The sequence below is a fragment of the Ursus arctos genome, unplaced genomic scaffold (genome assembly GCF_023065955.2).
Source record: "Ursus arctos isolate Adak ecotype North America unplaced genomic scaffold, UrsArc2.0 scaffold_20, whole genome shotgun sequence".
Classification (NCBI taxonomy): Eukaryota; Metazoa; Chordata; class Mammalia; order Carnivora; family Ursidae; genus Ursus; species Ursus arctos.
The window spans coordinates 38640030-38656674 of NW_026622875.1; the positions used below are offsets into that span (position 1 = coordinate 38640030).

The window sequence follows — 16645 nt, forward strand, 5'->3', positions numbered from 1 at the left end:
GAGAGAGAGAGAGACAGAATGAGCAGAGGGAGAAGCAAATTCCCTGCTGAGCAGGGAGCCAGATGTGGGGTTCGATCCCAGGACCCTGAGATCATGACCTGATTTGAAGACAGACACTTAACTGACTGAGCCACCCAGGCGCCCCTGAAGGGCAGTTCTTATTAGGAGTATTAATCTAGCCTGAAAATGGTACTGTTTTGTTCAGTAATTGTAGAAGACGGGATCTGTCTGTCCTTTCTGAGTCTTGATTTTACATATTAAGTAAATCTGATGTTTGAGTGGATGCTGGATGCCCTGGTGAGGTGGCAACAAAGATCTGCCATCTATTTTTTGGTTCATAGCCATTTTGAACTTAGGGCTCCAGAAGACTGGTCTTTAAAACACCAAGATTTCTTTATATTTCAACTTAAATTTTGAGAATACTTATAAACATATTAATAAATAGCATTAAGATCTTATTGTTTACATAAGACTTTTATAAAACAGTTTTACCAGAGTTATAAAACTGACTTAGACTTAACTTTTGAATTGAAGTTCTTTTTTTTTTTTTTTAAAGATTTTATTTATATATTTGACAGAGATAGAGACAGCCAGCGAGAGAGAGGGAACACAAGCAGGGGAGTGGGAGAGGAAGAAGCAGGCTCCCAGCGGAGGAGCCTGATGTGGGGCTCGGTCCCAGAATGCTGGGATCACGCCCTGAGCCGAAGGCAGACGCTTAACGACTGAGCCAACCAGGGGCCCCATGAATCGAAGTTCTTTAAAACTTTCATAAACATGTTTCAAAATTATACCTAAACAAAGTGCAGTGGTGATCTAGCTATCACAGGGCAGAGGTAGGCTATGCTAATATTATATTCAAGATACACAATTTAAGGAGGAAAAGGTTCATAAATTGCAACTAATATAGTTTTTTTATAAACTATATTATTTACATACATGCCTAATTCATGTTTTTAAACCATGATGAATAATATTTATGTTCTTTTTATAGTATTCCCATGCTGTTTTGAACTTTAAAATATACAAAATCCTTAAAACAATTGGACTCCAACAAGTTTCCTTTGAAATTTTCATTTTTGAAATTTTTTCTTTGAAATGTTTTTAGAAGTCACAGTTAGTTTTTCTCTTACAAACATTCCTACGATTGCACTGAGGGCATGTTCAGTCCCCAGAACATTAGTTAAGTGATAGGACTCTTCATCAAAAGCAAAAGGACTTGATCTTACTATTGGGGTTTAGTTCTCTGTGTCCAGGATAACAAATTCTAAAACAATGATTTTGTTTATTGATTCTTCTATGTGCCTAAGGAAAATTTAAGTATGTGGTTCAACCAGCGACCCTTGGATTATTTTGTCTAATAAAAGGTATGTCTGTTTATAACAACTTTACATTTTCTCCTAGGTTACCTTCCGAACAAGAATCTATCACTGTAATATTAACAGCCAGGGCGTCATCTGTCTGGACATCCTAAAGGACAACTGGAGTCCAGCCCTAACCATTTCTAAAGTTCTACTCTCCATCTGCTCACTTCTTACAGATTGCAATCCTGGTAAGAGACTTTAAGTCCAATACTGAATTCAAGTCTATTCAAGGCTTAAATGTCAGACCTTAGTGAATTGTTTACTACCACCACCACTACTACTGCTACTATAACTACTATTATTATTATTGATTTTAAATTTCCATAGTATGTAACTGCTTTCTTTTTAAATTGGGTCCTCTCATTAGTCTTTTTAAGACCTACTATTTGCCAAGAAGGAAAAGGCATAGTGTGATAAAAATTAATGAAAAATCATTTTGGATTGGAAAGTGCATTTAAAGAATGCATTACATTCTGCTGCCAAATAATAATAAAAATTCAAATTGAATGGCTTAATCTTTAATTAGATGCCTACCAGAAGATGTTAATTTGAGAAATGTGAGCTATTAAAATCTGATAACAACCAAGCAGCACCATGCAGACGTGACCTTGTTGGCATTTTAATAACCATGCGTCCTTTCAAGCTAATAGAACAAAAAAGCTGAATGGTCCTCAACTAGGAAATACAGCTTCCCAGGAAAACTAAAGAGAGTTTATGGCCAAGCCTTTGTGGCTTGCTGGTGTGCTTAATGGTAAAAGTTCTTACTTTCTGTGTTGTCCTAGATGTGTGATTATGTGTCTTTGACCAGCTTCTTTTAACCAGAAGACAAACCAACTGCCAATTTCTTACATATATGGGTTTATTTTGGAAACTACAAAAATCCAGAGGTAGCTACAGAGTTTTCATTGATGTTTCCAATGAGAAATTCTTCTTTGAGTATTTAATTAGTAGTGTTAATATTTCATGTGGTTCTATCTTCCACGTTCAGGAATAAACTCTATTCACTAGATGAGTGAAGTTTTAGACAAGAGAGAAATGACAAAGGGGAATCAGGGTCTCTCTTAGGCTCCTGATTGGTTTATAAAACATGAATTATAATTATAAATTATCTGTTCGAATTTTGTATGTTTGTTATTTTTCAATAGTAGAAACTTTTTAAAATAAGGATATATATAAAAATACTTCAACCAAAAGGAAAATAAAATGTAATCGTGCAAGATTATAAAATGGTTTTTAAATTATTTCATACTTTTGCCCCAGATAGTGAAGTTCAGTAATGCTGCACTAATTTAAAACTGAATGACAAATAGTGTTCTATCTCCTTATTCCTATTTCAGTCCCATTTGTCTGTATGACTGTGTATAACTTCATTTAGAGGTAATGTCATCAAAAGACATTTTTTGTGTGATATGAGGCCTAAACCACATGGTCCTCCTGGAAATGGTGGGACATGGAACTGCATCTGCCTCCCCACTCCTAAAAGAATACTTCTGGGGTTTGCTGAAATTTAGAGGGGAGTGGTATTTTAAGAGAAAAATTTATTTTGAGAAGTAAGTCACTTATTCAAGAAACTTTTGACATGAGGTCATCATGCTGTACACCTTAAACTTAGCAGTGTTTTATGTCAAATATATCTCAATAAAACTAGGGGGAGAAAAGAAAAAGACTTTCGAGACCGTACTATTTATGAGGCACTTCTGAGCACTAGATGAATTTCCTCACTTCTTACACATGGAATAAGGTGTAACTTCACACTTAGAGAAAAAGCTCCATGCTGAGAGGCATTCCTTATCCCAGTGGTAGCCAGGCCTGCTTGGTCTCCCAGTCAGCCGAAATGGGCCTGTCTTTCTGAATCAGCTCATATAGGGGAAACTGTTTTCTGTACAATCCCCGCTTACTACCTTCATCCCAACAAAGCCTTCTGTCAGCAATCAAAAAGATTTCTATTCAGTAAATTAGAGTTTTTTTCTTTTTCTGTGTCTCAGAAAATTACAGATACATTCTGCAAAACAATAACAATAAAATCACCCATGGCTAAAGCAAAATTGCATAAATTAAATAGATTTTGAAAATAATGCTATTGATAGTAAGAATAAGCCTAAAGGATAAAGAAAAAGTAAAGAATAAGCCTAAAGATAAAACCTTAAGTTTTACCAATTAGTTATAGCCCACCTGATAAAAGAATACAATATCGTTTGTAAAATACATGCCAACAGACTAAATGTTTATTCTTTAACACGTATAAAAACCTTTCCTAATTGGCACATCGTCTCTATGTGTGTTCACACATTCAGAGTCTTGAAAAGAGTTGTTTATCTTAAATCAAAATATCCGTTCTTTTGTTTAATTGATTTACTTTTCACTCTCTTTTCTGGGTCACTTCTGCAGATTTTCCCCCCTAGATTTAAGTTAAACTTCAATCTAACCTATCTTCAAATTATCACACATATAAGTTTGATAGAATACAAATAAGTAAGATTTTCCTGTACTGAATCTGTAGAGCTATTTTAACACCAGAACGCTATCAGTTCCAAGGTAGGCTTTGCATAAGGATATAAATTTAACCAATTTTAAAAGTGTTTTCTCACTCTTCTCCCTACATAAACTGATCTTTTAAATCGATTTTCATACTTTTCTCATAATTTACATTTGTCTCTTTTAAGAATTTTTGGTCTATTCATAAATGTTAAATGTTTGAAGGTGGGGCTGCACATCCTTACTGCATGGTGTCTATAGTCAGCAGTTACAGATTTTAATACCAGCTCCACTGTTAATTAGTTGTGTGACTTGTACTGGTGACTTAACTTTCCTCAGACTCAGTTTCTGATACAAAACAGAGATAACCATCAGCCCTACCTAAATCACAGCATTCCTACGAGGTACAAGAGCAAGTGCTTTATAAACAGTCGTGGACTGTTGTTGATGTCATTTCCCAGAGTTTTTAGAACTCCAAATAGCCATACATTCAATGGCTAAATCCCTACTCAGTTGAATTTAATTGAGAGAAGAGAGTATTGAATAATCTGTAAACACCACCACTTCAGCACTGACACTCTTGGATTTAAACTCTGGAAAACCTAACCTTGAATTAGTAGTCCCTATTGCATTAATTCCTAGGATTAATTCTTCGGTGGCAAAATGTCCAACAGTTACCAGCCAGTGGACGGGTATACCAGTGATAATCATTCTGTTCCCAGTGCAGCGTTCTAGGTAGGTCTAGCTGCTGGCCTTTATAGGACTGTTCACACTTCACAGTGATGTGTATTGAGTCTGCCAGAGCACTCTTATTTGTCAGAGATCACCTGGCTGCCAGAGTTTGGCTGTGTCACACTGCTGAGGAACAGAGTGGCAGCTGAAAGGAATAGAGGATGATAAGCTCAAAAGGCCAGGACCAACCTTCCAGGCTCTCAGAATTTAGGCCTCCCTGGTGAATGTGATTTAATCCATGAATTGCTGAAGTTTAAAGTACTAATCAGATTTCCATTTTTCATGGAATATTCTTATTTGTCAATACTCTCTTCTCAAGCATATTCAAAATTTAAGCCCTGTTCTATTTGATTTTATCTTTTGAAGTTTGTTTTTGCTCTTTTGTGGTTTTTTTAAACTCTTAGATATTTATCACATTCTTTATATGAAGTCTCTTTATTATTTAAAATATGCTTATCTTATGGTCTTCAGACCTAAAAATAATGGGTATTTTGCCTCGTACAAAATTAACTATCCTGAGAACACTGACAATTATGAACTAAAACAAGCAGGTCAACAGTTTCCCTATATCAGATGCTTTATTTACAGAGTAATTTTCAGAAATACTTCTAATCTTTTTTTCTCTTCTTTTTCTGAAAAGTTTATAAATCTGGATGACATCTGGCATTATTTTATTTATCTCAGTTCTACTTTTCTACTCTACTGCTGTTGCTATCTAAAGTGTTAGAATCTTGCTTTATTCTGAATGTAATTCTGATACTGTATCATTAAAAAATTATCCCCCAAATGTATGGCTTTTATGAGATCATTGGAAATTTGAAAACTGAGCATTTGATACTAAGGAATTATTGCCAGAAATTTTTAGGCATAATAAAACAGAAATTTGATTATGAATTTTTTACATGCCCTTACCTTTTAGAAAAATAGAACTATTTGCAAATAGAGTTCTTTGATATCTAGAGTTTGCTTCAAAATAATCCAGAAAGATCAGAAGTAGATAAGGATGTGGAAGATATGAGATTGACCATTATAAGTGTTGAATGATGAGGGATGGCTACATTGGGGGGGGGGTTCATTATACTAGTCTACCTTTGAATTTTGTTTGAAATTTTCCATAATAAGGATTTCTTTTTACTGCCAAAGTTGAGCAGCAGTATAATCTGTAAAAGGTGTGCGATTTGGCTCTTTTGTTCTGTGAGGGGATCATTTGGGCTCTGACCCTCTCCCTGTGTATTTCATTCCCCTGTCATCTGCCTTCAAACTAAAAGCTGCCTCGTGGTTCAACCTGGGCCATCAGGGTCCTGCATTCATACAACCATGAAGTCTTTGTTGGCCACTCTTCAAACAGGCAGAACTGTACAGACCAGGTCAAACGAAAATGCTCTGAGCATACCCACAAACAACACCACTCAAGATGGATGAGCTCTTCCCCCTACCCCCTAGCACCTTCCAAATAAAAATCAAGTATTGATTACTCCCAGTCATAGATTTATGCATATCTTTATTAGAACAACAAATAGGACTAAGAATGGCAGCTAATTAACCTTCAGCCTTACACAATGATTAAGCTGAGGGTGAGCACAGCTGCAGCGTCATTGGTAAGAGTTTTATTCTTCTCAAATGGACTGAGCAAATGGAAAGAGGAGTTTGTTCCCAATGGCTCTTTTATAGTGTTCTGGAAAAGGTCGGAGAATGGCCTCTTCCTCATTCTCCAACGTCCCAGCCCTTTGTTTCAGATCACTTATAGCCTGTTTTTTAAACAACTGATACAATCCTTATCCATAAATTGTCTCAGATACCTAACTTTGGTTGTTATTAATTGCTTGTCTTTGACCTGATTATGATTGTATAATAAATTATGTTACTAAACATGAAAATTTTATAATTGATAGTTACTGCTAGGGGATGGGGACCATAAAGTAGAATTATTTCAACACAGGCATATTTGTGTATATTTTTTTACCCTAAGCTTATGAGCTGTTAGACTGATGAAAGGTACATCAATGGACTTTTAAGAGGATTCCATTGCTTACCATAGGAACGTGAACCTGGCTTCTACACATCCCACTCTACTACACTTGAGAACTGGCAAAGAACAATTTCTTTAACTGAAATTCAGATAAAGCTGTAAAAACAATAAGCCTACCTGTTTTCAAAGCTGGCTATCTTAACGGGAATGCAAAAAAAATTTTTTCCAAAAAAGACATTAAATATGGGTGCGTAGACATAAGGTTTCTCCTAATGCCTATGACTTTTTTTAAAAGTGAGAAAATTATGAAGTAGAAATATATGGTACAACATAAAGCTAACTTCAAGCTGTTCTCTTTGTGAAGAATTGGCTCTCTTCTATAATATGTCACATTGATAAATTCCAGAAGTCATTCTAATCAGTACTTCCAAATATGAATGTAGATGGGCTATAATTCATAGTCTTTTAACTTCTCTGACACCTTATGTAAAAGAAGGCTATATTTATATGAAGGTAGTCAATCTACCTGGTATTTTAAAAAACAGGAGAGTAAGTAAAGTCCAAAAAGAATGTGTGAAAGACTTTGGGTTCTAACTCAGTATTATCCTGAATCCTGGCACACTGCCTACTCTTGAACCATAGGTTTCCATAGGCTCATTCAGATCTATTTGGAATATGCTGTCCATGGTGTGGAGGCCCTAGAAGAACTGAAGATTCATTGAAAGGATGTATAAAATCAGGGAATACACATCATTAAGGAGAAGAACATTTCTGTTTTGTGAATTAAAGAAGTTTCACAGAAGTGATTCTGTACCATCATACATTTGGTTTAAAAAAAACACCACCAACAACAAAGTATCAGAGCACATGGGTGGCTCAGTTGTTTGAGCATCCGACTCTTGATTTCAGCTGGGATCATGATCTCAGGGTCATGGGATCAAGCCCACATTGGGCTTCATGCTCAGTGCAGAGTATGCTTGTCCCTCTCCCTCCCTCTCTGCCCCTCTCCCTGTTTGCTAATGGGTCTCCCACTCTCCATTTAAAATAAATAAATCAATAAAATCTTTTTAAAAAAAAAAGTATGATTCTGGTTACCTATATATTTATAAATGTGTTTCCCTACCTTGTCATTCTGTAGAAGGGAACTCTAGTTGTCTTACAAGGGATACTAGTATATAATAATATAAACTAGAAGATCCAATTTTATGGCACTTTATCAAAGTATCGTGATATTCTAGAAAACACAGAACGAGAAAAGAAAGCTAAAATTATCTGACCATGAGTTTAGGTTTTGGATTGCCAGGTAGTGAAACAAGTAAAAAGAAGTTGAGTCAGAGTTGCCAGGAAGGGATTGGTGGCTTCAGTGTGTAGGGGAGAGATGATTCCATGACAGAGCAGGTGTCCTAATCAACCCTTGGTATTTCTGCTTTGTATAGGCAAGTCTTTATTTAGCATAACAATCAGTTTGATATCTGTCTTGAACATCCAAGTTGTCTAGGTTAAAAAGAATATTAGCTGTTGATTATTTTTTTGATATATCATTGTCCAAAAATGCTGACCACAAAAACATTGTTACTTTCTTAGTTACATGTATCTCCTTGGTAGCTTCTTTTAAAGATGGTAAAAACTATACTTTATTGGCTATTATATGGGTTGCATTCAAAATATGCCTGTTAGGGGCACCCAGGTGGCTCAGTCGTTTAAGCACCTGCCTTCGGCTCAGGTCATGATCCTGGGGTCCTGGGATCTAGCCCCGCGTAGGGCTCCCTGCCAGCAAGCAGCCTGCTTCTCCCTCTGTTTCTGCTGCTCCCCCTGCTTGTGTTTTCTCTCTCTCTCTCTCCCTCTATGTCTCTCTCTCTCTCTCTCTCATGCTTTCTCTCTCAAATAAAATCTTAAAAGGGGGGGGAGGGCATTGGAGAAATTGCTCCCTTTTGGTAAGGAAGAAAATACAACCCTGTATTTATCATGCTCGTGTTTATTTTTCTCACTTGTTTCCTTACCTCTGACCCAGGAAACAGCTCTGAACCAGGTAATAGCTATGCTACTAGCATTCTTTGTTTTTTTTTTTAAGATTTTATTTATTTATTTGACAGAGATAGAGACAGCCAGTGAGAGAGGGAACACAAGCAGGGGGAGTGGGAGAGGAAGAAGCAGGCTCATAGTGGAGGAGCCTGATGTGGGGCTCCATCCCATAACGCCGGGATCACGCCCTGAGCCAAAGGCAGACGCTCAACTGCTGTGCCACCCAGGCGCCCCTATGCTACTAGCATTCTTAAAGCAGGAAGGTGAATCCCTAGGGTGGCGATCTATAATATCTGTTCTGGGTTTGTTTTGTTTTGTTTTGTTTTGCTTTTTATCACTGTAGAGTTTTCCTCTCATCCTTTGTAGGACTCTGACTGGTGTGTCCTATAACAGCACTAAAATCTCACCAATTCAGTATAATTAGGACGTCAACCAGATTAGTAATTTTTTAATGAATTGTAGGAAATTTTAAGTAAGTGAAGACCTAATATGTTTAAATATGTAGGAAATACTAGTAAAATGTTTACACTAGATGTAGGAAATACTAGTAAAATGTTTACACTAGATGGCTGTAGACTCTGCTTTACCAAGGACAGGGAGGAAGTGGGCTTTTCACATTCATAAAGTAGAGAAAATGGTTATAATGAACCCTAATGTATTCCTCAGTCAGCTTCAAAACTTACCTTTATTTAAGGTTTGTGTATTTTTTTAGGTTATCAAGGACTTTTTTCAGGCAGGCTAAATATTCTTAGATAATATTGCTTCATACTATTAACTTTCATGGCAACCCTTTTTAAAAGAAATAATACAGTAAACTTCAGAATAGGTCACTGCCTTAGAATATTACTTATTTTTTGTTATTATTTGTTAATATTTGTTACTGAAGTGTGCAGAATGTGTTGCTGTGGGAAGTAGGCTACTGGTAGTCCTAGTTTTCTTTTTAAGGAGAAATGAAGATAAATTATTTAAACAACACATTTAAATAATATATATTTGAAATCATAACAATGCACTATAGTGTTTTAATATGGAAATTTGAGAGTTCTGAAACAACATAATAAAAATCCTCTAATTGTCCAGGGATTTACTTGTGTGGACAAAACATCTGGATGATTGAATAACATGTTGCCTTTTTAATTTGGATATTTGAGATCATATTGTGTCTTGGGAGAAATATTATAGTTATGGAAATATGAAGAATTAATGTAACCCTACCAATGTCTGAGTCTGAGACCCTTAATTACCAAGCAGTTATCTGTATATTTCCTTACTTTCTAAAAGCCTTCCATTCAATATCTGGCCTGGCAGCATGCTTCCAGTAACAACTCTCACAATAATTCTTATTTTAAAAAGAAGATGCTTCTGAAATGTCAGACTAATTATTCCTACACAACAATTTCTTTTTTCCTTTTGTCCTGTAAGAGATCCTGGAGCTTAATGTTTCTTATAGGTGTTGAATTTTTGGTCATGTTTTATTGGTGAGGAATTTGCATATTAAGCAGCATAGGAGTTCCTTTAAAGGACAGGCATATTTCTTTCCACTACAGATAGTGTTCCTGGAAAAAAAATCATAAATCAAAATGTTTTAGATATATTTGAAGAACTTCCTGCTTAAGTATTTTATGGAGAAACTCATTGCCAAATAAATTATAAGCTTGAATATTGAATGCCCCAATTTATCTTTTCTTGAAAATATAAGGATATTTTCCCCCTAATTCAGCACTGCCTTCCCTCTGAGAGCATTGCCCCCAAATAAGTCATATTTCTTGTGATACTCAAGTGTCGAGGGCAGTCTACAAAAACCCGTGTAACTGAATGCCTGTAGGCAGGGATAGGTAGTACCTTATGGGGCAACTGCTCACATCAGTGTGGTGCACAACCTTTTATTCAGATCATCGTGGCCACACGTGGACTCCAGTCACTGACTTTTGTCTAGACTAGCTCCCGTGTTGGAAACGTGTTCATATACAGTCTAATTCAAATACACAAGGGAAGTTAGGACAAACGGAGACCTAGAGGAGATGCCTTTATGATTTGTCTAGCTTTGAGTTACCGGCGTTAGATTTTCATAAGAAAAGCTCTAGAAAAGATCACTCAGCTACAGTACATGAATAATAAATAATCCTGCTACGCTGGGGGGAAAGGCACATAACAGTGCCAGCCCCCCCCCCCCCCGGTCCTCTCTAGGAGGATTCATCTACCTGAGGAATGTATATATTTTTATCTAGGCAAGGGTCTGATGGGGCTGGTGTATTTTATAGTTAGCCTTACTCAGAATGGTTCCATTCCTGCAGAAAATGCATCCTTACAGTGGATTCATATTCGGAGTATTGTGGTTAGCTTCAAGTTGGGATTCATCACATCTGAGTTCAAAAAAGTCTGTGTCCAGTTTGGTGAAAGCTTATAAGTGACAGGTTACTGTTTGGGGGAGGTTTTCATTTGCTTGTTTAATTCTCTGGAAAGGTGATTTAAAGTTGCAGTTATCATACTAGACAAGCCATTGATTTATATATGGGAGTTGCATTCGGGGAACTCTGGCTGTGTTGCATATTCATAGTTTTCATGGCGGAGCAAGGATATCTTAAAGGTGAAAAAAGGGTCTAGATGTACTCCTTGAAAATGTCTCAGCATTGGGTTTTCTTTTTTTCAAAATGGAAATATCTTCAGTTTTTTCTCATAAAAATAACATGCTTATTAAATTTCTCTTAAATCAACTATCTTTAAAGATTAAGTATTTAATTTTCATTTGAGGTTCTTTGCTTTGCAAACTCAAATGTGATGGGACTCAGCAGAGTGTATTTGTCAGTTAAGTTTGTCTCATTATAATCTTGGTGTAAATTTAGACACACTGACCTCAGTGTTTAGCCCTGGCTTTGACCTGCTTCTCCTTAGCATTTCCCTATGCATATTTATTGCCCCTTAATTAATATAAATCTAGATATGGGGATTAGCCGTTGCTACAAGTTTTCTGTTAAAAAGTCTATTGCTGTCCCTGCAAAAATAACCTCTAATTTATTGGTTTGGAAGTCAATCTCATTATAAAGCTGCTGTATATATTAATTTTTGATGAAAATTCTCTTCAATTTACTTTTTTAGAAAATGTCATTTTGGGGTTTTCCTTTTTAGAAATCACCAATGAACTCTTTTTTGTTTTGAGAAACACTAATAAGGAAATGGATGGACTAGATCAGTGCTTATCAATTTCTACATTCTCCTAAAACTGCTCTCTTCATCCATTAAAATCAATTAATGAGTGTCTTTCTTAGTTTAAAATATAGCAGATTATATTAGAGGTTTTTTTCTCCCGTGAAGTATGTTCAAGTCTTTGGCATCTGATGCCGTCGAGGGGACTGGGTAAAGCTGTTAGGAAGCTACATGTTTCTTCTGTTGTTGTCACTGACAGGCTCTGAAAGCACAAATAAGAAATTGAAAAGTGAACCAGACCCTCAATATAAACAGGCACCGTTCTTTCCTCATATGAGAATGTGTATTTCACGTAGAACTGTTTTCCCAAGGAGTGATTGAAAGACTCTTTCTTTCCCTTACTTGCGGAATTTCTGAAGAGTCAAAAACATTTAGTCTAGATTTTAATTAATTTTTTCTTTATTATTTCTTAAATGAAGATGATTAAAAGATAAAGATTACAGTTGAAAAAGGACTAAAAGATTACTTTTTCTCATTCTCGAATAAGAAGAGGGTTTTTTTTTTAATGATAGGGATAGAATTATGCAAAAATTGTGTATTTTAGGTCGAAGGTCTTTCCTATTCCCCTAAATAACCTCTCCTGGTGGTTTTTTTTTTTTTCCTTTCATTTTTTTACAGCGAGGATCAGTAGAAAGTTTGTTACTCTTTAAAATTAGTCCTCTTTCCTTCTATAGTCACTTTTCTTTTTCTTTTTTTTTTAACCATAGCACTCACTATTTGGGCTTATGTACAGCTTCTGTCAGGAGAGATAACTGTCAGGCTCCACTGAGAGTTTAGTTCCAACAAGACGACTTATTTTTCCTGAGTCTGTTGTCCAACTGCTCTATAGTCTCTTGCTCTCCACACAAACAAAAAGGTTTCAGGTGTTATTCCTAGGTAGGCATTTGCCACAGGTGTCTTTTCTATCACTTAAAATATGTAGAAGTGATGAGATTATTAAGTAGCTGAGTATGGTTCATGTAATTCTCTTAGATCCTCACTGTATGCCACTTTTGAAACTCTAAATGCTATTTCTTTGTTGGTTAATTAATTTTGCAATTTAGACTTCTGTCCTCATTTAGTCCATATCTATAATGTGGTGGTTTGTTAATACAATACGTTTGTTACTGATAAATTGAACTATTCTAATGATATTTATTATCAGTAACACCTGTACCTGGTTTGTAAATGACATAGCATGGATTTTACTTTATGTAAATTTAAGTGAATACATTTTTAAAAATTGATAACAGCATAAAACATTGTACAGGATGTCGCCTACCCATTGTGCACTCAGAAGGATCCCTCAGCCCAGAGGCCGTGGTGCTCTGATCTCCTCTCTGTCCTAGTACCGTTGCCCATATGGCTGTCACATTCCCTCTTCAGGTGACCTTTCAGGGACTACCACCTTTTGAGACCACTGACACCATGTAGCACTGAGGAGATCCCTCTGTGATCACACTGACTTTTTTAAAGAATCTTTATGTACAGAAGAATTGTTAATGAAACTATTCTGTATTTTGTTAGCAGTTGTCTAATATCCTCAGGGACCAGGTGTGGAGACACGAAGGAATAGTGATACTCTTAAGGTGAAGCATTAAATTTTTCCTTCTGACTAGAAAGAGAAATAGCCAAAGCAATGTGAACCACTGGGCTTTTGCTTACATTCTCACATCAGCTTGTTCACTACTGCCGTCTACAGACTGCCTCTTTCACAATTTCCAAAAGAAGAAGCAATTAAGAGAAAAAGAATGAACCACATCAGAGGTCATCTAAGAAGTAATATAATCCCACATCATTTTTTGAAAGAGATGGAGACTAGAACTTATATATAGCTGTTGCCCAGCCTTTTTGACCCTGCAGTGCTTTCTTACTCATCTTTGGCCTGTCCGCATTAGCCCAGGGACTCTTCTGTGCTTTACTTCCTGTAGTTTGTAATATAAAAACAATTGATCTACTGTGTGTGTTTTCAGAGTATACACATACAAACTCCAGCTTCACCCCAGGCTCTGATTTGACTCCTCCCTCAAGCCTGAAGTGTATCCTTATCCTCCATAAGAATCACTGAGCTGGAGCTAATGGCAAAGTGAAATGGACCAGCACATATTTATTTCCTTAGGACAGAGCTTTGTGGTGTATCTATCCTTGGTTAGTCTTTCTCCTTTCTCCCTTTTCCTATTAGCCATCTCCTCTTTTTCTGTATTTTCAGCCTCTTTCTTTTTCTGCTACTGCTTCTCTTTCTCTTTTCTTTTTTTATCCTAATTGGTCACCTGCTGCTCGCCCTTTTCTTTTAACCTTTCTTTCACCCAGAAAAATGTTTTTAAAAAAAGAAAGAAAAGAAGGATATCAAACTATTTTTTATTTGTTTTTATTTTAAAAGAGCTTTATTTAGTATTATCTCTATAACCGTATGACTTAGCTTGTAGTGTCTGTTGGCCTAGTATAACCTTGGAATATTCCATTTCGCTTCATGTGCCAAGCAATGGCTTTTGTCCATCTGGTGTGCCAGGGCAGGAATGGCCCATCAACTCTCAAAAGGGTATGGTGTCAACTCTGAAAATGTGGCTGAACCCTGTGAGTTGTTGCCATTCTTAGTCAGTACACACCTTCCTAATGCCATGGCCTCTTCCTCCAGCTAAACAGTTGCTTTTCTATTTATTTTTTTAAATATTTGCTTTTTTAAATCTAGTTTGGAAACTATATTAAAGTCTTGTGCTCTGTAAGTAGCATTGCCAAAGCAGTATCCCATGCATAGGACAGTAATCTCATTTTGATGTTCTGAACTTCTTTGTCCTGTGTATGGATGGCAAGGCTTTAAATGAAAACACTGGAGGGGCACCTGGGTGGCTCAGTCGGTTAAGCATCTGCCTTTGGCTCAGGTCATGATCCTGGAGTCCCAGGATCGAGTCCCACGTCGAGTACCTTCCTTGGCGGGAAGCCTGTTTCTCCCTCTCCCTCTGCCGCTCCCTGTGCTTGTTCTCTCTCTCGTTCTCTCTCATAAATTAATTAATTAATTAATTAAAATAAATAGGGGTGCCTGGGTGGAGCAGTTGTTAAGCATCTGCCTTTGGCTCAGGGCGTGATCCCGGCCTTCTGGGATCGAGTCCCACATCAGGCTCCTCCACTGGAAGCCTGCTTCTTCTTCTCCCACTCCCCCTGCTTGTGTTCCCTCTCTCACTGGCTGTCTCTCTCTCTCTGTCAAATGAATAAATAAAATCTTTTTTAAAATAAATAAATAAAAACACTGGAGTTAGTCTATAGTGTAAGATGGTTTATGTTGTATGACTCTAAGCTGTTGCCTGTCACTGCCCTTGTGCCTGACTTCCCTAAGTCATAGTGACATACCTTTGTATGCATGCATCTTTTCAGCAAACCTTATGATGCCCCTTGCTAGGTTGACCAGTATCAGATCATGAGCACAGTGAAGGTTGTACCTTATTATTTGGTCGCCATGTTAAAAAAGATTAAGTCAAAGGAGCTAAATTATACTGAGTTTTGAAGATGTCAAGAAAACTAGAGTGTTGCCAAGCTCTCTCATTCACTAGATAAATTGGTGCCCTCATTCGTGAATTGAAGATAGTACTTCTGACCCTGACTGTCTTGCAACATTATTGTAAAGATAAAGTGGTGTGTATAGACCTCTGTAAACATTTTGAAGACTATGAGTATCCTTGGATGGATGTATTAAACTGAAGGTCTGTATTAGCTCTGCAAGCTTCAATGAACCTGGCCTCTGAGATGTCTTAAAAAAAAAAAAAAAACTATTTTGTTTCTTGCACAAAATCTTTTAAACAGCTTATTCATAGTTTTGTGAGTTCGGAGTTTCATGTGTGATGGAATTTACCTTCTAGAAGGAAACTAATAGGAAAAATGAATTGTAATTCGGACTTGAGTTAATGATTTCAATTTGCTTTAGCCTCCTATCTTTATAATCTAAAAAATTTAAATATGTAATGTTATCTTCTGTCATCTATAAAATGAAGCCTGCTTCTTTATTCACAGCTCACACGATACACAAACTGTATGCCTGTATGCAACCCCATCTGGTCAACGAACTTCCCAAGAAACTTTGCCTTATTTCAAGTCAACCAAGCCTTTTTAAACCTTTACTCCCACTCCTATTCTTCCTTTGCTTTTACCCTGTATAAAATACGTCTCAGACCCCAAGACAGCTTAAAATTTGTCAGGATATTATATCAGATGACAGACTCCTGAAGTTCAGAGACTATGTGTAGCTTAGGTAGAAGTGAAACCTAGCTATTTTTAGCCAGGTTTAAGTAAATTTAATTACTGAACTAGATATACTTTATTATCTGGATTGTTTGTAATGTTTTTGAAATACAGCAGAGTGGACTTCTACTTCTGGCCGTGACGAAATAACAGAAATTAGATTTATACTCTTACCTTAACCAGCTAGAAAACCAGACACTGAACTGTTGTTCAGCCCAAGACCAAGATCCCTAAGAGAGGAGAAACAGATGTGAGCCCCACAGTTGCCTCAGCTCACTGCCTAGAGGTAGCTTCCAGGCTGCAGTAAGGGAAGAAGAAACCAAAGAGAGCACCCAGCGTCACACTGAGTTAAGGAGACAGAGATAGGGGTTTGGGAAGACCCGAGTGGCTTGTGTTTGTGGGGCAGAGACCCAGAAAAGAGGGACTGCACAGAGGGAATGCTCCAGAAACTGAAAAGGGAGCCAGGCGCTCAAGTCTTTGGCTAAGTTTAGATCTCTGCATATGTCAGGAAAAGCCACTTGGGGCCAGGGAAAGAATCTGCACAAAGCAGTAGGCCAAATAATTCCTAGAGTTCACACAAGGCTGTCTGTGAGGGGAAAGACCTCCCAATAAGCAGGAATTTATGTAATCCTCAGAAAATATTGCCTTAATAGTAAGGGTAAATTATCTCTAC

General features: G+C 36.9%; 1 protein-coding gene across 2 annotated transcripts in view; it reads left to right on the forward strand.

Annotated features, from left to right (window-relative positions):
- The window catches only part of UBE2E2 (ubiquitin conjugating enzyme E2 E2), a 357209-nt gene that overhangs the window by 309747 nt on the left and 30817 nt on the right, over nucleotides 1-16645 (forward strand). For both annotated transcript variants that reach the window (XM_026496929.4, XM_026496927.4), the window contains exon 5: nucleotides 1402-1549. In XM_026496929.4, coding sequence (XP_026352714.3) covers nucleotides 1402-1549 — 148 coding nt within the window. The remainder of the gene's footprint in view (nucleotides 1-1401; nucleotides 1550-16645) is intronic.